The sequence below is a fragment of the Madurella fahalii genome (assembly GCF_045866475.1).
Source record: "Madurella fahalii IFM 68171 DNA, scaffold_6, whole genome shotgun sequence".
NCBI lineage: Eukaryota > Fungi > Ascomycota > Sordariomycetes > Sordariales > Madurella > Madurella fahalii.
Window position 1 is genome coordinate 2,024,880 of NW_027263976.1, and position 21,096 is coordinate 2,045,975.

General features: G+C 56.9%; 7 protein-coding genes across 7 annotated transcripts; 4 read left to right on the forward strand and 3 right to left on the reverse strand.

Annotated features, from left to right (window-relative positions):
• Positions 1-1,101: 1,101 nt before the first annotated feature.
• CLU1 (Intracellular distribution of mitochondria) lies at positions 1,102-5,157 on the reverse strand (the record flags this gene model as incomplete). The annotated part of the gene is made up of 4 exons (XM_071066047.1): positions 1,102-4,770; positions 4,821-4,879; positions 4,947-5,042; positions 5,118-5,157. 4 exons carry the CDS (start codon positions 5,155-5,157, stop codon positions 1,102-1,104), a joined length of 3,864 nt encoding a protein of 1,287 aa, XP_070922148.1.
• Positions 5,158-5,329: 172 nt separating this feature from the next.
• MFIFM68171_10629 (uncharacterized protein) lies at positions 5,330-8,576 on the forward strand (the record flags this gene model as incomplete). The annotated part of the gene is made up of 2 exons (XM_071066048.1): positions 5,330-5,363; positions 5,890-8,576. 2 exons carry the CDS (start codon positions 5,330-5,332, stop codon positions 8,574-8,576), a joined length of 2,721 nt encoding a protein of 906 aa, XP_070922149.1.
• A 3,227-nt stretch (positions 8,577-11,803) lies between these two features.
• On the forward strand, positions 11,804-13,663 carry MFIFM68171_10630 (uncharacterized protein; the record flags this gene model as incomplete). Its single annotated transcript, XM_071066049.1, has 2 exons — positions 11,804-12,544; positions 12,602-13,663. 2 exons carry the CDS (start codon positions 11,804-11,806, stop codon positions 13,661-13,663), a joined length of 1,803 nt encoding a protein of 600 aa, XP_070922150.1.
• A 1,311-nt stretch (positions 13,664-14,974) lies between these two features.
• Positions 14,975-15,411, forward strand: MFIFM68171_10631 (uncharacterized protein; the record flags this gene model as incomplete). Its single annotated transcript, XM_071066050.1, has 2 exons — positions 14,975-15,073; positions 15,178-15,411. The coding sequence occupies 2 exons, from the start codon at positions 14,975-14,977 to the stop codon at positions 15,409-15,411; spliced, it is 333 nt and encodes a 110-aa protein (XP_070922151.1).
• Positions 15,412-16,099: 688 nt separating this feature from the next.
• MFIFM68171_10632 (uncharacterized protein) lies at positions 16,100-17,542 on the reverse strand (the record flags this gene model as incomplete). Its single annotated transcript, XM_071066051.1, has 3 exons — positions 16,100-16,364; positions 16,431-17,365; positions 17,444-17,542. 3 exons carry the CDS (start codon positions 17,540-17,542, stop codon positions 16,100-16,102), a joined length of 1,299 nt encoding a protein of 432 aa, XP_070922152.1.
• Positions 17,543-18,323: 781 nt separating this feature from the next.
• MFIFM68171_10633 (uncharacterized protein) lies at positions 18,324-19,553 on the reverse strand (the record flags this gene model as incomplete). Its single annotated transcript, XM_071066052.1, has 1 exon — positions 18,324-19,553. The coding sequence occupies one exon, from the start codon at positions 19,551-19,553 to the stop codon at positions 18,324-18,326; it is 1,230 nt and encodes a 409-aa protein (XP_070922153.1).
• Positions 19,554-20,612: 1,059 nt separating this feature from the next.
• Positions 20,613-21,092, forward strand: TSP1 (putative tRNA-splicing endonuclease subunit tsp-1; the record flags this gene model as incomplete). Its single annotated transcript, XM_071066053.1, has 1 exon — positions 20,613-21,092. The coding sequence occupies one exon, from the start codon at positions 20,613-20,615 to the stop codon at positions 21,090-21,092; it is 480 nt and encodes a 159-aa protein (XP_070922154.1).
• Between the last annotated feature and the right edge of the window lie 4 nt (positions 21,093-21,096).

Here is a 21,096-nt window from a genome sequence, read left to right on the forward strand (position 1 = left end):
GCTCGCTCAGTTCTGGCAACCACCAGCTCATCCTTGCTTTGTTTGGTTTTCGGTTTGGACGGTTTCTACCACCGACCCAATTCGAAAGCATCCCGTTTGCTTCCCCAGCCTCGAATTACCCCTCGAAGTGGCCAACACCAAGCCAGCCCTCCGCCACCCCCCGAATCAACAATGACATCTGACAACCACCGTATTTTTGTTTCAGACATGCGAGTCATCTGCCTGATGTAGCCTGTAGTTTTGGAACTATATGCCTGAATTCGCAGCACTAGAATGTTCTATGCAGTACAGGAAAGAACAGTAGCCCCCGTCCCAGGCGCCCTAAGGGTAGTGTGTTCGCATGCCATTGCAACACCGCCATGTACAGGGGTTTGCTAAATCACCAACCACCGCAATACAACCAACAGCCCGATCAACCCGTGCTAGCAGAAACCAACGACGGTGTAACACCAGCTTGATACTGTTTCTCCGCTCCCGAACAAATTCCTCATCGCCCAAATCCAGCTTGTTTACTCACCCCCGAATGTCATCCCGAGGCAGGCCACCCTCACCACTGAGACCAGCCAGCTGCAAAAAGAAGCAGCACACGAATACCAACTTTCTCTTGCAGAAGAGTGAAGATTTGTTTTCATTAAACCGTAAAGCGTACCCTGTCACTCCCAAAGGCATGCTCTCCCCGTTTTTCCACCCGCAAATAACGATGATACAAGCCGCGCCAACAAGCAAGACCAAGATGGATATACCTTCTCCCCTAACCCCCCGCCCTCATCCATTCCAGTGCTTCCTGCTCTCCAGTGGTTTTTTTATGTCCAACCCCCAACCCTTACTTATATCTACAATACGACAGTTAGGGAGTGGTAGCCGTACCGGTTGTAGTAGTAGTAGTAGTAGTAGTAGGCACACGTGTAGGAATAATGTTGTACATCATGCAACCACCTGAACATTTTCCCTCCCCCCTTTTCTCAAGATCGTCATCATGTCTAAGAGAAGAGACCACCAGAAATACCCGCAAAACCAAGCCAGTCAATGAGTAGCGTTTCAAGTATCTCCTGCATTCATACAACATCATGTGCAGGTTCAGGCTCACTGGCCGCGAACCAATCATGCACTCGTCACAGCCGCCCCGCCCCGCCTCTTCGGATTGCCGCGACCAGCGCGCTTCTTGTTGCTGCTACTGCCCGGCTTCTTCTTGTCAGTGCCCTCGATATACCGAATCAGCTCATCAATGCTGCGGCTATCCATCGAGGGCGGCGGCGCCGGCTTGCCCGGTAGCTCCGTCGACGCCGAGCTAGTCGCCGACGCGCCGACGCTAATGTTGCGCGAGGCGAAGCGGTACCCGGCGCGCGCCCGGCGTGCCTGGACCTCCTTGGCCTGCTTGGCGATTGACACGGCATTGTGTGTCAGCTGCTCGAGCCAGTGCTCCGCCTCCTTGGTGTTCTTGTCGTCGGGGCCCAGGGCGGTGCGGAAGATGTTGTAACTCTCGCGCATGCGGTCAACGGCTGCCTTGGAGTCCTGATCAAGGGCGAGAGCCTGCGCTAGCTGGAAGAGCAATGTGGCAGAGTTGATCGACTGCCTTCCAAACACCTTCTCGCAGACGCGCAGGGACTCCTCGAACCAGCGGCGTGACTCGTGGTACGCCTTGATGCTCTGCAGCATCACCGCATAGTTGTTGATGGTGGTGATGGTGTCCGGGTGGTCAGGCCCGTAGATGACCTTCCACACATTCAGGGCATGCTTGGCGTAGCCCAGCGCGTGCTTGCTGTCGCCGCGCTGGTGGAGGAAGAGACTGAGGTTGAGGTAGTTCAACACCGTCTCTGCCGAGTCGAGACCCACTGTGCGCTCGGCAACAATCGCAGCCTTCCTAGCGAGCTCCACGGCAGCGTCCTTCTGATCCAGCTGGAAGTACAGCTGCGATAGTGTGTGGTACATTTGGGCGACCTCAGGATGAACAAGGCCGTAGATCTGCTCATGCAGTGACAGTGACTCGAGAAGGAGATCCTCACCGAGCTTCCGCTGGTTCTGATAGATGGAGAGACGCCCAGCTTCGAGCGCTTCCTCGGCCAGCGCGCTGCGCGGGCAAGAGTCTTTGATGAGCGGCACGACATTGACAAAGTCGTCAGGACTGAATGTATGCGGCGCCGTGACAGGCGACGGGATGCTAGCTGGCGATCCATCACGAGACTTCTTCTTGTTCTTCTTCTTGCTAGCAGACTCAGCCGGCGCGGGCGCGGGCGCCACGGTCTGCCCGTTGGTCTGGGCAGACTCGGACTCCGACGGCTGAGCGAAGAGGAAGTTCTTGGACTGGATCTGGAGACCCAGCTTCAAGGCGATCTCGCGGAGCAGCTGCAGGTGCCTGGCCTGCTCCCACCAGCCATCTTGCAGGGTGAACCTGAACCTGCGAGCAGCTTCGCCCTCAACCTCTTCCCTCAGACTCTCTGGCGTGACTTGCTCAAAGGCGAGGTCCGCATCGCTGAAGAGTTTCCTGTAGGATTCATCGACCTCAGCCACTGGTTTGGGGTTCAGTCCGGTGCCTAGAAGGCAGTTGAAAAGGTGGGAAAGACACGAGGACGTCAGGGGCAGAGGCAGCGTCTTCAGGTATTTGGCGGCGACGTGCTTGAACGATCTCGCAATCATCTCGCGGACGCAGACCTCACGGAAGCACTCCAGGCGGGTGTTATCGCTCAAGGAGGCTAGCTTTCCAAGGTACCGTAGGTTGATACCACGGCGGTGCAATAGAGCGGTAAGAGACCGCCCATCCATGGGAAAGCTGATGTCCGACTCATTAAGATCCCGCAGGAGGAGAGGAATGACGGTCTCCCGAAGGTAGGTGCAGGCATCCCGAACCTCTTGCTCGTCCTTGGCCATCTCCTCCTTCTCCTCGTCCGTCTGGGGAGTCTGGCCGCTGAAGACATCGGGGTTCAGCGCGAACTTGAAGTCGGACATGTCGATCCGATCGTCCTTGCCTGTCTTCTCCTTTTCCTTCTCCTCGGCAGCCTCGGCCTGCTCGGCGGTCTCCGTCTTGTCTTCCTCGCTCTTCTCCTGCTCCGTCTTCTCCTCGGATTTCCCCCCCTCGGGCTTCTCTTCCTTGTTCTCCTCACCCGCATCAACCTGCTTCTTCAAGGCATTGCGCTTGAGCAACTCTGCGCTGACATAATCACGAGCCTTCTGTTTCTGCAGAGCCTCGACGAGTTCAGGACGCAGCACCGTCATACGGTGTGGGTACTCAAACCCTTCAGGGCCGCTCTCCTCCATCCAGGCGATATCCAAGGGGGTGATGCGGTACAGATCCAGCACATACTTGCGCCCGTCGGTCCCAAGGAGCCCCTTCATTTCGACACTTGCTTCGAGGTCAAATCGTTTGTTCTCCTTGTCCCATACGGCGTGCTTTTTGACCCTGAGAGCCTGGGCCAGCTTCTCAAACACGGGAGCGAAACTCTGGTCGGCGGCAACTACGTCCTTGCCATCCACAGCACCGTAGTGGATCTGGTTCTCACCAGGCTCGGGCTGCTTAAAGATGCCAGGAACGATACTCTGGCCAACGATACGCTTGCCAAGGTAGTCGACGACAACCGTGCCTGGAGTGTACAGACCATCAATGTCAAGCTGGTTCACAAGCTTAACGCCATAAACGTCCTTGCCTGTGGCAACACGGGCAGCTTCGTCGCCGCCCTCACTCGTGAAGGTACCGACACCGTCAGCGCCAAACGAGAAGAAGACGTTGTTGTACACAAAAATCTGAGCATCCCTGCCCTCGGTGGGGTTGAGCGGCGCAACCTCACCGCGGGCAACTAGCACCGCACCGCGTGCGGCGGCATCGTTGTAGTCAGCGTAGAGCTTGGCAAGTAACCGTTCCCGAAAAACACGGTCTTGGATGGTGTCCTTGGGGAGCTCCTTCGCCGACTGGAACTCTTCGTTCCAGTCTCTTAGCGAATCCGTGTTCTCAGCACCACCCAGCAAGAACGTCTCCTGGGACCTTGTCGCGTCAGAGATGTGGGCAACCTGGGGCGATGAAGACGATGGCACCAGCCAAGGAGCCGAGGGGACGGTATTTCCGATCTGGAACGTCGCCAGAGGGTCCTTGGTGCTGGCAAACTGCTGGAAGTCGGCGAAGCTTTTGGCAAATGATGGCGAGATCTTCTCCAGAAGGGTGAACAGGGAATGAGCCGAGACGCCCTTGGCATCGGTCCGGGGAGAGGGGTTGAACTTGTCTTTGCTGGACTGGTTGACGAAGAAGCCTCCGACATGCGCCGTGACGTTGTACTGCTCGCCCTCATTGGTCGTGACGGCCAAGTAGAGTAGGTGGCCTTTTTGCCTCCAGGAAGCCGGGGGAGGGTTCCAGGGCGAAAGTGTGATCAGCTTCACCGTCTTCGGCGCTGGGGCAGTGTCTTTGGGGAGTAGGACGGACAGATCCGCCGGCGCACTGAAATCATAAGGCTGGACCTCCTTCTCGGCCTCCTCAGCGGCTGCGGCCACGACATCGTCGTGGACAGAAACACCGGCGAGGATGCCCTGGGTGGTGTCGGTGCGATCTCCCGCAGCCCCGATCAGCTCCCGGATCCGAATGAAGTGGATCCTGGCCTCCTTTTCCGTGTAGGGGTCTTCCACAACATGCAGCTTGGAGCCGGCTGCGAGGCCCTCAACGTCCGAGACTTGGACGAAGTCATTGATGCGTTGACCGTTGTGTTCGAGGTGAAAGCACGAGTACTGTACTGCAATGGGGTGCTCAATGATTGACTGTCGGATTTCGTGGATCTGCTCCAACGGCGACACCTGTTTTGCCTTAGAACTCGCCTTCCACGTGTCTACCTCGCAAAACGTACCGGAAGTTCCAGCGTCTTGGAGTCGTTGGGGAGAACGATGGTCACGGCGAAGGGTGCATCTGGGTAGCGGTCAGGAACGGTCCACAAGCTGTGCAGGCGACATGGGCATTGTCCCAACGCACACACCTTCGAGCTGCTCAGCATCGTCTTCTGACTGCTGTGTCGCCGCCGGGTTCTCGGTAGGCGTATCCTGGGCGACAGGAGTTTCGGGTGCCGGGTCGTCTAGCAAGAAGAGCTAAGTTAGCCGAGAACACCGGGCGGCTGCGCGTGTTTAAGCCAAGAGAACGTGGGACGTACTGGTCGGTGTGGCGGCGTTGTTCGACGGTACATCAGCCATTCTGAAGGTAGGTCTAGGCGGTAGTGTAGATTAAACAAGTACTACAAGGTCGAAAGCCAACGAATTCGGCAGAGATTGCACTCGAAGCAAAAAGGATGCTGTAGAGAAGAGAGAGTCAAATCTAGAGAAACAGAGAGTAAAAAGGGCCCAATTGGGTATACGAAGATCCAATATGCTGCCGAAACACCTGATTGAAGGAAACGACAGTGGGCAGAGTGGCAGGACGATGTGTTGTTCAGGACATTTGGGTCATGAATTTTTTCGCGCTACAACTCGTCCAGCATTTTTTTTTTTTTTTTTTTTTTTTTATTACCGGGAACCGACCTATGATGCAGGTGCAGGTTCGAAGCCGGTCTAACGGGCGGAAAGAACCCGGGCCTGAGTCAAGACCCCACGCGAGGCTCGGCACGAGTCGGGATTCGGTGGCACTGAGGCAAGACCCAGGGAACTGGGATCCCACAAGAGGCGCTAGTGCCCAAGGTGGGAATCGAGTAAACACACCTCGCCCGACGACGAATCAAAACACGCAGCGACGCTGGAATGCACGCAAAATACACAAATACACATACAGCATGCATCGCATCATCGTCGACGCCGAATATCAGCGCGCCACATAGATCTGCTTAGCCCGTTGTGCATCTTTTTGCTTCTGTATTGGACAGCTGATGGATACCCATTCTTTTGCATCGCCAAAACATCGCAATCATCAGAAACTAAGCGCCGCATCTTCAGAATCGACGCAACCGTGGACGGCGACACGATGTCACCGGCTCCTCCGGCCGCTACTCGCGCACATTGCCGCCCTTAGGAAAGACAAGGAGCGGAGAGCCTTGGTCCACAACCCTGCCAGTTCAACAACGCCCGGCCAGGCTGCGAGGCCGCGAAGGACCGTATTGGGCAAGCGAAGCTATCCCGCTGATGACTCGGACTACGACGACAAGAAGCCATGCCGCAAGTATTCTCGGAAAGCATCTCGTAGGGTATCATTGACCGAGAATTTCTCTACTCCCCAACGGAATGCGCAGAGGCAGCGCCGCCAGCCAGACAACAAGCCCCCTCAGGATCTCGCGCTGCCCACCCCCCTCCTTCGCCGCGTTAGGAACCACCAGCCTTCATCTCCAAGCCAGGCTCCGGATGCGTCGTACCGAGAAGATGCGAGTCAGTTCAACGGCCGGTGTCAGCACCCGGTGAGCTGCTGCAAGTCTTCTCGGTGCGCGTTTGAAGCAGAGCTGGCTGGTCTCCGGCCCACGATAGATGCCGAGAGATACAGCCTCTATGAATCTGTCGTCAAAGCGTTCGATTCTCTGCTAAGAGTTGCCTCTCCGCGGAAGAACCACGCGGCCGGCTCCAAGTCACTGCTTGCCATGTGTCTCCGCAAGATTCCAGCCTACATAGCTGCGCTTGAGGAGTGGGAGAAGAAAGATGCTCAGGAAAACGGAGCAAAGTCCACCGCCCAAGGCGCTGGTGTATCGTTCGAGGTATACTCCGAGCTGGAGTCTCTAGGGGCCGTGGATGGATGGCGACATCTCTGCTTGGTGCTGCGCGCTCATGCTGTGCAAATTATTCAAGATGCCGCTGCGGAGGGATTGTTAGAAGACCCAATTACAGGTTTGCTGATAAGGTTATGCCTCGAATACATGCCGCCTACAGAATTCATGGGCCTTATCAATGCCTTCGTGGTCCGGCAGTACCCAAAACCTCAGTCAGCTGATGACGACCTCTTCACAACCCCTGCACTTCGACCGCTCCGGACACTCAGGAGCTGCGACGCAACTGGGAGCTCCTTGCTACCGGGGATACTCGCCGACTTACTTGCCGAGGGATTGCTGCCTGCCGATTGGATCTTGACCAAGAGTTTCATCGCCCTGTGGCCGTCAAAGGTCCGCCTGCTCACCGAGATGAAGCCTTGCCAGGATACCGCCGACTTCGTCGTCACAACACTTGAGCATCTTTGCGACCTTGCAACACCCAGACGGCCCCGAGGTGTCCCCCAAACCCGGCTCCGGGGAACACCGCAGAATACCCTAGTCGGAGCCGTCGCGGCCCTCGGGTCCGTGGTTCTCCTCAGCGAGGAGGGGTCAAGCCATGGCGCAGGGGACTCATCAGCAAACAGAGCAGCGTGCCTCAGGAGAAGGATCGAGTATGTGGTCAAAACCTGTTCCTTGAAGCTGAAGGGCAGAAAGAAAGGAGGCCGAAAGCTCGGCACCTACCTCTTAGCTCTCTGCTCCTTCATGTCTCTCGGCACCGATTCCGCCGCGGCAGTCATCGAAGCCTCGTGGAAGGGCGTCCAGAACTGCAGGGACGATCACAACCTGATGCTCCAGTACGACGCCACGACAGCCCTCATGAGTGCGATTGCGCACTACTGCAGTCGCGGGACAGGCCTGGCACCCAACATCTACCTGTCACAGTTCTGTGACAAGCTGGAGACGCTGCGCCTTCCAGGCGGCGCCCTAAGCAACATGCGCGTGGACGGAGCGTTCCGTCTGGCAGAGCACACCGGCGATCTGCGAGACCTCGCCTTTGCCGAAACCCTCCAGGCCAGACAAGTCACAATGTGCAGGACGCCTGAAAAGTCGGGCGGCGGCAGCATGAAGAAGCCTTCGACGTTCTCCGGCATCCGCTGGGATGACGGAATCAGCGAGTGGGTCGCAGCCACCCCTGCGACCGACCTCCCGCCGCGACGGTTGAGGGAGGCAAAAAGGACGGCATATCCTCCGGACGACGACAGCGACACGGCCACTGAGGATGAGGACACCGACCCAGGCGCATCACCATCTCCATCTCCAGCTCCAGGAACAGAAACAACTGAGGCCGATCATGAATCTTTAACGGGTGCGGATGACGCAAGCGAAGACGCGGACAGTACCAGTCTTGTTTCTGAAACACATGACACCACGCTGTCTTGCTCTATCAACAGCGTACCATCATCCCCCAATACCGTAGTGTCTTCCCCGGAGCCAGAGTCAGAGCCAGAGTCAGAGCCAGAGTCAGAGCCAGAGTCAGAGTCAGACACAGACCCCATATCACAGGACCAACAGCAAAACACGACTATTGAAAAGAGGCAACGGCGGGACAGCAGCAGCGGCGACAGACTCCCACTCCGGGGCGGCTTCTTAACACTCAAACCGCGCCGCCTGTCACGGCCGATCACGATAACCCGCACAGGCGACGAGCTTGCTTTTGACTACCACAACGGCAACGACGACAGCAAGAGTAATGACAAGGAAGTAGATAAAGAAACCTGGCTCTGCCGCAAAAAGCCGGCACGCTTCCGTCCTGTTGCGGCTACGAGTTCCAAGAAGAGGTTGGCTAGGGCGTCGTTGGTGTATCTCCAGCCTCTTCAGAGTGAGAAGACCGCCGGAGCGAAGTTTCACACGGATGGGAAGGGAAGTGATGACGAGCTGAGCATTCTCTAGGAGTTTGGATGGATTGGGTACGATTGCTGTGTTTTGTTGTATGGGTAATGTGCAGGGATACCAATGATATGGACAAGTTGGTTGTGTGGGATGGATACTATGTGGGACGAAGAGATAACCGAGCGTTGAAAGGATGTGATACAATACGCCTTCGCAGCAGAATGGTCCCGATTTGATTTATCTGTGATGGCGATGTCGTGGGGCTTTTGCCGATACCACTTAATCGCGTAGGGCATGATGCAACGGAATCTGAAACATGCTAGGTCTGCCTGCCTTATCTGATTTAGGCGTATCTCGGCTCGACTTGCTTTGGTCATCACTCGAGAATTGCGCTCAGTGATGTGCTACACGGGTGGCCACGTTGGCGATCTATGCGTGCTCTGAGCCAAGATTGCGGGACGTTTGGAACTGGCGACGGACCGCAGCGCCGGGTTTGTACAGGACAGGCACTTGTTCCCCGGATCCTTCAATGCTCCAAAATGGGCCTGTAATTATGCTGTTGGTGTTTCTCACGGCGCGGGATGCAAATCTCGTTTCTGTTTGACCATGTGGTGTGTCTGGGTTTGAGCTCCTTTCGGTGGGTATTCGGTCGGTCGGTCCCGTCCGTATTGCATCCTATCCGGCATGATACAGAGGTTCTTTCTTTCTTTTTTCCCCTTTCCCTCTTTCTTCTGACAGTCGTCCGACGCTCCAGATGGATGCAACTATTTCCAGCCTTCATCCGTCGACGGGACAGGAAAGCGGTGACGAAGCCCTGAGACGTGCATTCGAATCTCCGCCCTGTGGATTCGGAGACGGCGTTTTCGATAGGTGAGCGTGAAATCACTTGCCCCGTGGCTGCTGTTTCAAAATAGGCCACTGTCGTCACCCGTCACGCTTTCTTTCTTTCTCCATCATCTTCCCCTTGTTCTCCCGGTTTTATTCGTCATCTGTGATCGCTGAAACACCAAACGCCTTTCGACGAAAACCCGGCAATCGAGTGCTGTCGTCGATCTCGGCTTGGTTCCGCTATGCCGAAGTCCAATAGTGGAGAGTGAAGGGGGTTTCCCATGATGTCCTAGCTGCCGCCGGAGGTCTTTTGGCTCTTCTGCGCCTCAGTCTTGACGCAGAAACACCTATCGAGCAATACAGGTTTCTAGAGTCACACTTTAGCGGCAGCCGCCCCTCGGCCCGGCGCCGCCCAGGTAGTGTGGAGGTGGCATTGACCCTGCCGTGCGGCAATGATTGTGTGGTGGAAAACGCGGCAACCTTTACCGGGCCCGCTCTACCGGCCACCTCACACAGAGTCCTAAAGGAGTTACGGCGGCCTGGAACTGCGGCGCGGCGGGTGGCTGCAAGTCGGATGACAGAGGAGGATGTGAATTATGCTAGATTTGGAGGCTTTTCAATGGCGGCAATGCGTGAAAGGGGCATCGCCAAACGTATTTATTTTCAGGATGTAAACCATACCGTCAGGCGTCCTCTCAGGCGATACCGCTCCCAAAGCATTCCCGCGGGATTCCATGTGCGGAAGCAGACGCTATCACTAATGCTCAGAGCCGGCAACCGTGAGCAGTGGCGCGACGTGGCGTGGCGCTGCTCTCGAGAACTTGAGAACAGGCCACTCAGGTGTCACGGGGGGTGGCATCGGGGCGACCTGCCTTGGTTGGGGAGCACCTCCGACGGCCAACCGAGCAAAATTCCTGATCAATCTGCTGGAATGGCTGCATTGAGAGGGTTTGGGTGGCGGAGAGGAGGCGGGAGTCCATGCAAGGATGAAGGTGCACGGATCTCAACGTGAAAGAGGCCCCTGAATCCCAATGAAGTTCGGCCCAATGGGGCCATGCATTGTTTCATTCGTCACCCAATGGGTTCTCGCTATTCTCGTGCCCCACGGTCCACGACAGGGCCGTTGGGGACACGCCATTCGCCGTGGCCATGTGGAGACGGGCCAATGCAGGAACGACACGGCGCCGTCCGATTGGCACGCCGGGGACATCGCACCGGGGTTTTGGGCATGTTGATGGTGTTGAGCGATGTGCGCAATCCGCCAACGATCGAGGACGATCCACTGCCACAACAGACAAGGGGGCTCCTCGCCTGGAATTTCGGCACGGCCTGGGCATCGCATGACGGCCGCGATGCCCATCCCATTTCTGGAACAGCATACGTACTCGGCATGCCAGATGGCAGATGCTAGAAAACAGCGGCGGGATTCTCCTAGCCACCCACAAGATCGAGTGTTCACCATGCGTAAGAATGGTTGGCAGTAATAAGACACATCCAACATACGCGTCTGGCTTCGAGAGCAAAAAGAGAAGGAGGGTTGCAGTGACAGAAACAGGGATCTGTCAGGCAGTGTACGTACTGTAGTAACGCGAATTTCTCGCTTGCGCCGAGCAATACAGGAATGGGACCGGAAAATGGCTGGGATCCAAGGCTGACGGTACGGCTCAGAACCCCGCTCGTAACGAAATTACCGCGGGCTGGGCACTCTCCATGTGAGAGTTCCAAAGGGGGGGGGGGGGGTAAGAGGGGTCGGCCGAATTGGTCCTTCATCTGTACAACGTGCCACTGGCCCTGATCCTGGGTCAGATCTTCCTCCGTGTCCACCGAACCACGGCAGGCCGGCTTGTTCTCTTGAATGGGGTGTTGCCCAGATTCTTGCACGCTCCCTTCCTTTCTATTGAGAGTGTCGCTCTCTCATTTTGCAGCCGACCAGTTCTTCGCTCGGCCACGCATCGACTTTCTCTACCGCTGGTCGCTTTGGTTCGCTTTCCTACATCTTCTCTTCTTGTAGGCCTCCTTAACCCAAGGACCAACCGACCGACCGACAACATTCTTTTACAAAAATCGGGGAGAGCGACATGGCCAGGTGAAGAAGGTAGCAGCGCGAAAGCACAACACCACCATTCCTTCCTTCATTTACACGGAAGTTTTCAAAAAACAAACCAAAACAAACACCCATCACCAACTCCGCTGCGACTCACACATCACACAACGGTGTCCCAGCTTCCGCTGCAGGATTCGGCGAGCATTGGGAGCCGTTGCGACTCTCTCATTTGGACTGAACAGCGACGATTTGACCCTTCGATAGCGGTCACGGCATAAAAAACGTGGCAACTGGGCTCTGACAACCAATCAATACTAAAAAGAACGAACGACCTCGACACTCGCCAGGGAAGGGTAACCCTCGGCGGCGCGAAGGTATTGTTAGGAATCGCGATTTGAACGACTCGGGAGACATTATGGCTGGACCGGCGTCGTCAACTACGGCCGCAGCAGCGGCGGGCGGGCAAGGGAATGGGAATGACGGTGGTCAGGGGCGGGGAGGTGCTACTGCCAGCGTGGACCCGGCGGTTGTGAACGAGATGCTTTCACACTATCTGCTCATCGTTCTGGGCGCCCTCTCGATTGCTCTGGCCGCTTGGAGGTTCACGACACTCCTGGTCAGGTATGTCCGGACTGTGACGTGCCTACAAAACGACACGCAGCGGTACTTCGCCAAGCCGTCTGAGAACTACTCGTGGTTTAAGAGGAACATCATCTACGCCCCCATCCTCAGCAAGCGGCACAACCGCGAGTTCCAGCTCAGCTCGGCCGTCAACGTCGGTACACTGCCTACGCGGCTGCAGCTCGTCTTCCTCCTCGGCTACTTGGCAACCAATGTTGCCTTCTGCGTCATGACCATCGACTTCTCCGGACCGCTGCGTGACGTTGCCGGGCTCGTTCGGAACCGGACGGGCTACCTTGCCGTCGTCAACATGATACCTCTGTTTCTGATGGCAGGCAGGAACAACCCTCTCATCCACCTACTTGGAATGTCGTTTGACACTTTTAACCTCCTTCACCGTTGGCTGGGCCGTATCGTTATCCTGGAGAGCCTTGCCCACACCTTGGCCTTCCTCGTCAGCAACGCTTCGACAAAGGGCTGGGACGGAGCTTTCAGCACCGTCTTCCGAGTGCAATACATGATGTGGGGGTTTATCGTATGTCTTCCCCCCGTTTACTACTCTGAGTGACTGACCCGACTAAACCGACTGCAGTCGACTGCGGCCATGGTAGCCATTGGCATCCAAGCGGCGAGCTTGTTCAGGCACGCCTACTACGAGACCTTTAAACTCGCCCACATTGCCCTGGCGGTTGTGTCCATCCTAGGTCTCTGGTACCACCTCGACCTCAAGAAACTCCCGCAGCTCAAGTACGTCTATGTGGTTGTCGCCCTATGGGTGTTCGACCGCGGCGCCCGGCTCCTCCGGCTCGGCTACCGCAACCTGGGCGCCGGCGGCACAAAGACGCTGGTCGAGGCCCTGCCCGGAGGCGCCTGCCGCGTGACGGTGACGATGGCACGGCCGTGGAAATTCAAGGCAGGCCAGCACGCGTATCTCTACATGCCGACTATCGGCTTCTGGCAATCACACCCTTTCACGGTTGCGTGGAGCGATGAGTCGGACCAGCCCGAGAAAGATAAGCTCCCGATGGACCGCCACGACGTTCTCGGCATGAAGAAGACCACGGTATCTTTCATCGTCCGCGGCCGGACGGGCTTCACCAACGCCCTGTATAGCAGAGCGGCGGCCCAACCGGACGGCAAGATGGTAACGAGATGCCTGGTCGAGGGCCCGTACAGGGGATCCATCAGGCTGCACTCGTACGGAACCGTCATGCTCTTCGCGGGAGGCGTGGGCGTCACCCAGGCGGTACCGCACGTGCGGGACCTGGTGGCGGGATATAGCAACGGCACGGTGGCCACGCGCAAAGTCATCATGGTGTGGATCATCCAGACCCCGGAGCACTTGGAGTGGATCCGGCCCTGGATGTCCGAGATCCTGGCCATGGAGAAGCGGCGCGAGGTGCTGCGCATCATGCTCTTTGTCAGCCGGCCTCGCTCGACCAAGGAGATCCACAGCCCCAGCTCCACGGTGCAGATGTTCCCCGGCCGGCCCAACATCGACACGCTGCTGGGCATGGAGATGGAGAACCAGGTTGGGACTCTGGCCGTCTCGGTGTGCGGGCCCGGCGCGCTCAGCGACGAGGTGCGGAGGGCGGTGCGGAACAGGCAGTACCAGGGGGCTGTCGACTTCGTCGAGGAGGCATTCTCATGGTAGATCAAAAATGGGGCCGGCGTTGTGGGTTCATCATCAAGCGGTTGGTTTGAGAGAGGGCGGATCTTTCCCCAAGACACATGCATGTTTCCTATCTGTGGGACGATTGTCGACGGCGGCAGTTGAGTCAGGCAGGGCTTCTAGAGGGACAAATATTCTTCATTGTACATGGTTGCTTTCCCGCGTATCTAGCGAGCGTGGATCGGTAAATATATTCTTGCAGCATCAACACCTGTCAAAGTACCTGTAGGTTGTCTTCGTGCACACAGGCTTGCCGATGCTGTTCCAAAGGCTCTACTTCGCTAACAGCGCTGAATGATGTTATGTGATGGACGGGTGATGCACCCCACTCTGCACCCCTGCAGAGCGCGTCAATGTTCCGCAAGGTTCTCTTGTCATTGCGATGCAGTGCAGGCCCCATAACTCAAAGGCTACCTGCGGGTAGCGTCAAACCCGCCGCACCTCGGAGGCTGCTACTGACTTATGTGCCGACACCTGCGACCGAGGAGACATACTTCTCCTACTTCGCAGCCATCGGAGGTTTGCCTGTGAGAACTCAAATCGGTGGTGGTGAGCATGCGGAGCACCTCAGGAAACCCCCGCTATCGTACAGGGGTCCACGGCCACTTAAGGTCAGGCCCGCCTTCCATCGGCCTGACGTTGTCCCAGCTGGTATCGATTCACAACCTCAACTCTCCACCTGCCATCTCGCTCTGCTCTACAACAGATTGCCCAGCTGTCTCTTGTTCTGGATTCAATCGCATCCTTCCCTCCTAGTGTGTCAGTAACACGACATCTAGTGTTGCCAAGCTGCGCTGATAAGGTGCCGGCAGCCACCCTTTGCGGCACAGCCTGCGTCCCTTGTGTCTCCTCTTCTGCGTCCGCCTTCTCTGACTGTCCATTGTTCCTCTTGCTGCGGCCTGCCACGCCGGGGACCTTCGCACCTGGCTGCTAAGCTGTCCTGCCCAGACCGTCCCACCTGGCTTTCGGCGTTAAACCGAAAGTATATAGAGCTCCGTCGCCTCAACCGTGCCCCGCCGGACAGCCTCCAACATCCGACTGTCAATCCACCCGCACAGTGTCTGCAGGACACAAAGACTCACAGCAGTTCAGACAAACAGACAACACCCGCAACACAAACAGCAACTGTCCGTGGGCACTGATATATTCTGATCCCCTCACCCGGCCCCGGGAAACCAGGCACGAAACCTTTTCAGATCCTCAAGACGACGCCAAAACTCGCGGGGAACTTTGTCAACGTAGCAACCCCCCCTCCGTCCCATCCGAAACCGGTAACAACAACCACAATCCACAATGGGCCTCGCCTACAACACCTACCTCAACAGCAACCGCATCTACGGTTGCAAAAAGTGCAAAACCCACCTCGCCAACCACGAGGACATCATCAGCCGAGTAACCTCCCCCCCTCCCCCTCTTCCCCCCCAAAACCTACCTATCTCTCTCTTTCAGCGTCCTAACTTACGGGGAAACCCCTTCTTCCCCGCCGCCACGCGCAGAACTTCCGCGGCCAGCACGGCAAAGCCTACCTCTTCAACAGCGTCGTCAACATCGAGACGGGCGATGCCTCGGAGCGCAACATGACGACGGGCCGCCACGTCGTCCGCGACATCACCTGCCGCATGTGCCACGACGTGGTGGGCTGGAAGTACGACAAGGCGTACGAGACGAGCGAGAAGTACAAGGAGGGCAAGTTCATCCTCGAGGCCGAGCTGCTTTGCACCGTCAGTTAGCTTGTGGTTTGGGGGCTTTGAGTTGAGTTGAAATGGGGTTCGGTTGGAGTTGGGAGGGTGTTCACTCTGGATAGAGGAAGGAGAGAGAGAGTGGGGTAGGGGTTTGGAGGGACGCACGCACAACAAGAACTTTGGGGTCGTTGATTTTCTCTCTCTCGTTTTTCTTTTTTAAACATACATGCATGGGGCGGGAGCAAGGGAACATGGATGCGGGGGATGGGGATTAGCACTGTGAAGAGCGGCTCGGAGTCTGGTGTTTTTTGGGCGTGACGGTTGATTTTTCTTTCCCGATATTGATAAGGGATGGGATGGGACAGGAGGGTTTGGCATTCTTGTACGGATGGGGATAGGATAAGATGAGATAGGAGGATAGGGGCCCCCAGAACCCGACACCCAAGACAGATAGGCATGAATCACTTCACCAACAACTACACAAATCGGACACCGTATTGATTTGAACCCTGCGCCATCTACGCCGTGAGTCCACACATGTTTATGCTCTCTAGTTCGGTGAGAAATTTGCAAATGACCTTCTGATAGACTTAACTCCGACATAACCCCCAAAGTCCATGCTCCTGACCCAAAAGAACGCCGTCAGTCTGATGATAGAACATGACAAGTTATCAACTCCACGACCATCCACCACCGAGCATACGGTAAAGGTATGTACAGAATGCCCCGAGGGTGCCTAGTTATGCTCGATCGGCTCCTCGGGGAGCAATTCCTGGACTTCCTTGACGCGGAGGAACTTGAGCGGCGGCTGGACGATGCCGTTGAACAGGAAGGTGAAGTAAACGAGCAGGGCAAAGCCGAGCACCTGCAGCCACTTGAACGTCTCCCAGCCCAGGCCGAGCGAGACGATCCAGATGAAGAGGGTACGGCAGGTATCGATCGTGGAGCGCGACGTGGCGCTGACGCTGCGCGTGACCGACAGGCCAAAGAAGTTGAAGCCGCTGGAAAGCTTTGCGTTAGCACGTATTCTCACCCCCCTCTCCCAGGATCGCAGACGGTAAACTTACCCAATACTGATCATGATCAAGATGCTCGACACGAACACCGCCTGGTGCTCCCAAAATTGCCGCCACCCCTCCACCATATCAAACGGCCCGTATCTCCCAGCATCCGTGGTCCCAATCGCGAGATGCAGCACGATCATCCCCAGCAACGTCACGCTGAACCCAAAGATGCCCTCCCACCCGACAACGCGGATCGGCTCGATAGCCGACCTCTCCAGGATCCACTCCTCCAGCACAAACTGCGTCGCCGTGAAGACCTGCGCGCCGGCAATCATCAAGACGCCGATGATCACGCTGACCGCGTCCGCGGCAATCTTGCCGTCATCTTCCCCCTCGCCGCCGGCGCCGGGTTTCTTGTCGGGCGAGATCGCCCCGGCCAGGCCCACGATGCCCACGCCCACCACCACCCCGACCAGCGAGAGCCACTGGAAGAGGTACAGGTGCCGCCGCAGAAAGATGACGCTGAACAGCCCGACAAAGAGCACCAGGGCGCCGCGCGTCATCTGGTAGATGGACGCCGCCACGAGCAGCAGGCCCGCGTTCATCAGCGTCGTGCCCAGGATGTCGCAGATGGCGGGCAGGGCGAGCAGGCACACGCGCCACCCGGCCAGGACCGAGGGGTGGTCGTGGTCCTTGTTGAGGCAGGGCGGCGGGGTGCTGCTGGGCGAGAGGGGCGTGGTGGAGCGGATCGAGGCGTTGTCCGCCGCCCCGCGCGGGTTGTTGACGTCGTCGTCGTCGTCGTCGGGGGCGGCGGTGCGGACCGGCTGGTAAGAGGTCGATCGCGAACCGAAGAAGCGCTTGTAGAGCGCCATGAGCCCGACGACTAGCCAGCAGCCCATCTCACCGACGAACATTTGGAGCGTCTGGATGACGGGCTGGGTGAAATGCTTGCGTTCCTTTGGGTCGGGGTCCGAACAGTTCCGGACACATTGGTTGTCCTATCCGTGGGACAAAAGGGAGGTTAGCTGATGGGACGCCGGGAGGAGCTCGTGAGGCTGGGGGGTTAGATTGAGTACCTGATACTTTGTCAAGAGCGTGTTGCAGACGCCCGTGAAGAGCATCATGGCCACCAGGAACGGGATGATGGCCCGCACGGGGATGATTGGCGACGCCATTGCGACGATGCGAGCCCGGCGTTCGGAGGTAGATGGGCGGGAGCGGCTCAAAAGGGAAGAGGGAGGGGAAGGCGCCTGGATAAAGGCACCGGATCGCGGGATTGAAACCAGAGCTCGCTGATGGGCAGACGGGCTCAAAACTCTTGAATGTAGATATCTCGCGGTGGGAGCGGCCCAGGCGGACTGCGGTCCCTTAATAAATGCCGAGAGGGAGAAGCACCTTGTTGTCTGGCTGCCTTTGTGGAAGGCTGGCGGGCCGGGTAACGCGGGACCCCAACAGTGACGCTGAGACGATCACCAAACCCAGGGCCCTAGGCCCACTTGACCTGAAGCCCTGCCTACTGATAGGCTGTGGCTTCTCGGAACACGCCGTAGCACAGGCCTGGCAGCCAGCCGGTGCCCTGTGACCAACAAAGGCCATGGCCCAAGTGGATCTTTCGCTGCAGCGTTGCTGGCTGCTGCATCGTGCCTTGCAACATTTGCAGCCAATAACTACAGCACGGCTACAGCATCGGACAGATTGCACCTCGGCATCGGGAACAAAGGGCAATATGAGTTGTGAATGCCTAACTGGGATTGGCACAAGATCGATGGCTTTGTGAAGGCGCATTACGAATATTTCTTAATTAACCCTAACCCTCTTCTTTGCTTCCAACGCCATCAGAATGGGTATCGTGTACTCGGAATCTATAAAACCAGCCGTGACACCAAAAGACCTTATTCCGATTATTTCTTTGCACAATCATCCATTGGCTGCTCGCACCATAGACCTTATTATCCTCTACTTTTCCCCGCGCTCGGGATCCCGGTCCTTCTTTTTCGGTTTCTTATCCCCAAAGTTGTTGTAGTGTGGGATGCCCAACTCCTTATCGCGTGCCAGCCTCTCGAGATCCCGCTCAGTGAGCGGTACGCCTTCGATGCTCTTGACTTTCCTGCCCTCCAGGAATATTACCAATCCGCCGACCACCGCGATGATGCAGGCGACGGCTACCAGCAAGCCTGTTGCCCAACTCGGCCGGTTATATCTGTTCATCCCCCACATGATGCCGCAGAGGCCGACCTGAGCAAGGGTGTTCCAGACCATGCACCAGATCATAAAGTCCATCTTCCACACCGCCGTCGCCGGCGCTCGCCTACCGGTCAAAGGGGGGTTGGCTATGTTCTTCTCCGGAATGGGTACAAAGGCCTTGGGGATATCGTCCGGGATGTTGCCCGGCCCAACGTCCAAGGCTAGCTCCTGCGAGCCTGGTAGCCGGAACCAGCTACTATGGATTCCAGCCAGCCGCCGGAGACCATCGTGGTTCTTCAGAACTCGGTACTTGAGGAGGAGGTACAGATCCCGGAACCTCCAGGGCACGAAGCCGAAGGCAGTGACGCAGAAGAGACCCGTCAAGATCTGAGCGTCCCACTCGATCCATAGCAGGCGCGGGGAGTCGATGTGGTCGCAAGTCGGAGCGCACATGGCCGGCGCCGCGTTACAAAGGAGTAAGAAGATCATGCCGCCCCAGGCGACGACATTCAGACCGTAGATGGTCCAAAAGAACCCCATTGGCGTTATGAAGAACTTCCAGAAGGCGAGGAGTCCATGCCGTGTCGCCTCCTGCCAGGGGTATTTTGGGGGAAAGTGGTAGCCGTTCTCGAACGGCTCGGTGTCCTCCGGTCCTCGGCGATCATTGAAGGCTTGTACGGTAAGAGCAGCGTCGTCAGAGGATGTCACAGGCGTGGCCCCCATATCTGATTGCCGTGCCTTTTCGAAGCTCGACGCTCGCTCTCGCGTAGGCTCTGCTGTCTGCGTCCGGTCTTCATCTGTTTCTGTCTCAGGCGCCAATCCTTTCCCTGCACACTCGGCGGTTATTGTCGAAGCGATCTCGCCGGTCACAGCCATGAACCCTTCTGGCGGCCGCGAGTCCTCGAATTCTTGTGACAGCTTCCGTACCGTCGACGAGACATTCGAACCGCCTCGATTTCGCCCATGGTGCGGAATATGGTCGTTGGAAGTGTCGTCAATCATATCAGCGTAAGTGGTGGTTCAAAACTCGACTCGTTCGGTGGTGATGCTGGCTGCAGTGGCGCGGAGCAATGATTGCGTCACGTGCACTCGGAATTCCGTATTATGAAGAATAATCAGTAGAGCACTTGAGCTTTGATAAGGTAAGGAAGAACAATGACGGCGGGTCAAGGAACTGAAACAGAAGCCAAATATATCTTGAAGTGCAGGGCCCAACAGGTCCTTGGCCACGACCAAGAGGCGCGGGTGTGTCGTCACATTTGTCTAAGCTCGGACTATGCCGAAGAAGAGATACGCGTATGCGAACCCCTGTAAAGCTGCTAGCCTATCGCCTTCCCGCTAGCTCATTAGTATCTAAAACATACCTCCAAGACGTCACCGAATTTTTAACAAAGCAACATTCCATTCAAAATTCACGTTTAGTCTGTATATTATAGCCAATCCAGCCCAAACTTCCACTCCTTGTCCTGCTCTTATGTAAACCCCAGACCCTCTTCGTCGTTGTGTTCTGTTGCGTGGGTGAGTTGCAGGCACCAAGCGTTGCTGGGGAAAGGAGCGGCCCTCAAGCGCCTCTCCACTGGGGTCTTGACAGTCGGGCCTAGGCCCCTGGACGCCGCTTGCGTGGCAGAACTGCTCAGCCATTGGACGCTTGGCAACGGGGCGTGCTGGAAACAAAACGGGATCTGCTCCTTCCAAGGCCGTGCAAATTGAGAGCTCGTGATGTCACAACGCATTTGAAGTTTTTGCTGAAATTGGAATTCATAGATTCCACTACAAAGGAAGTTCCGACGAGTTACGCCGCCCGGCTCTGAGGTCATGGCTCATGCTGAATGTTGCTGTCCTAACGTCTACGTAGTGGAGGCTTTCCAGTGGTAGCCACGGTGGAATGGTCCGCTCTACTTCTCGTCACTCCGGCTCCGCTCTCCGTTCCGCTCCTAACTACCTAGCGGCCGATCCTGTCATCTGTGTTACATAAGCGAGCAGCCATGTGCACTTTTCTCAACCACAAAACACGCGGAAAGTGCCAGTGACAGACCGACTTGAATCAACAATTCAACCAAAATGGCTTCGGATCCGCACCTCGCATCCCTCACCAAGATCGTGCTGAACAACCTGAAAAATCAGCACGACTGGACAAGAGTCCAGGAGCACACTCAGTCGAACCTCCCCAGGCAGCTCCTCTCCGGGCTCCCACCGAAGCGCCTCTACGTGCATCCAGACGAGCAGATTGAGATCATCAAGGCTGAGAAGGAACTCAAGAAGCGCATCCCGCAGGAGCCCGAGGTCGAGTGGGTGTTACCGCTGCATCTTTCCGAAAAGTGGTCTCCTAAACAATTCGCTGCTGTGTTTGACGCCATCGAGGCCATCCCGCCAGGCGCTGCGGACCAGGACTCATTGGAAGCGGACGACACGGACTCCCAATGGAAGCTATGGCGAGGTCCTAAGCGGGGAAAGCGGATCCTTCTTGCAGCAGTACAGGACGACTCGACTGTCACTTATTACTGGATGCATGACGGGCTTGTGAAGCCCAGGCAGAACTGAGCCG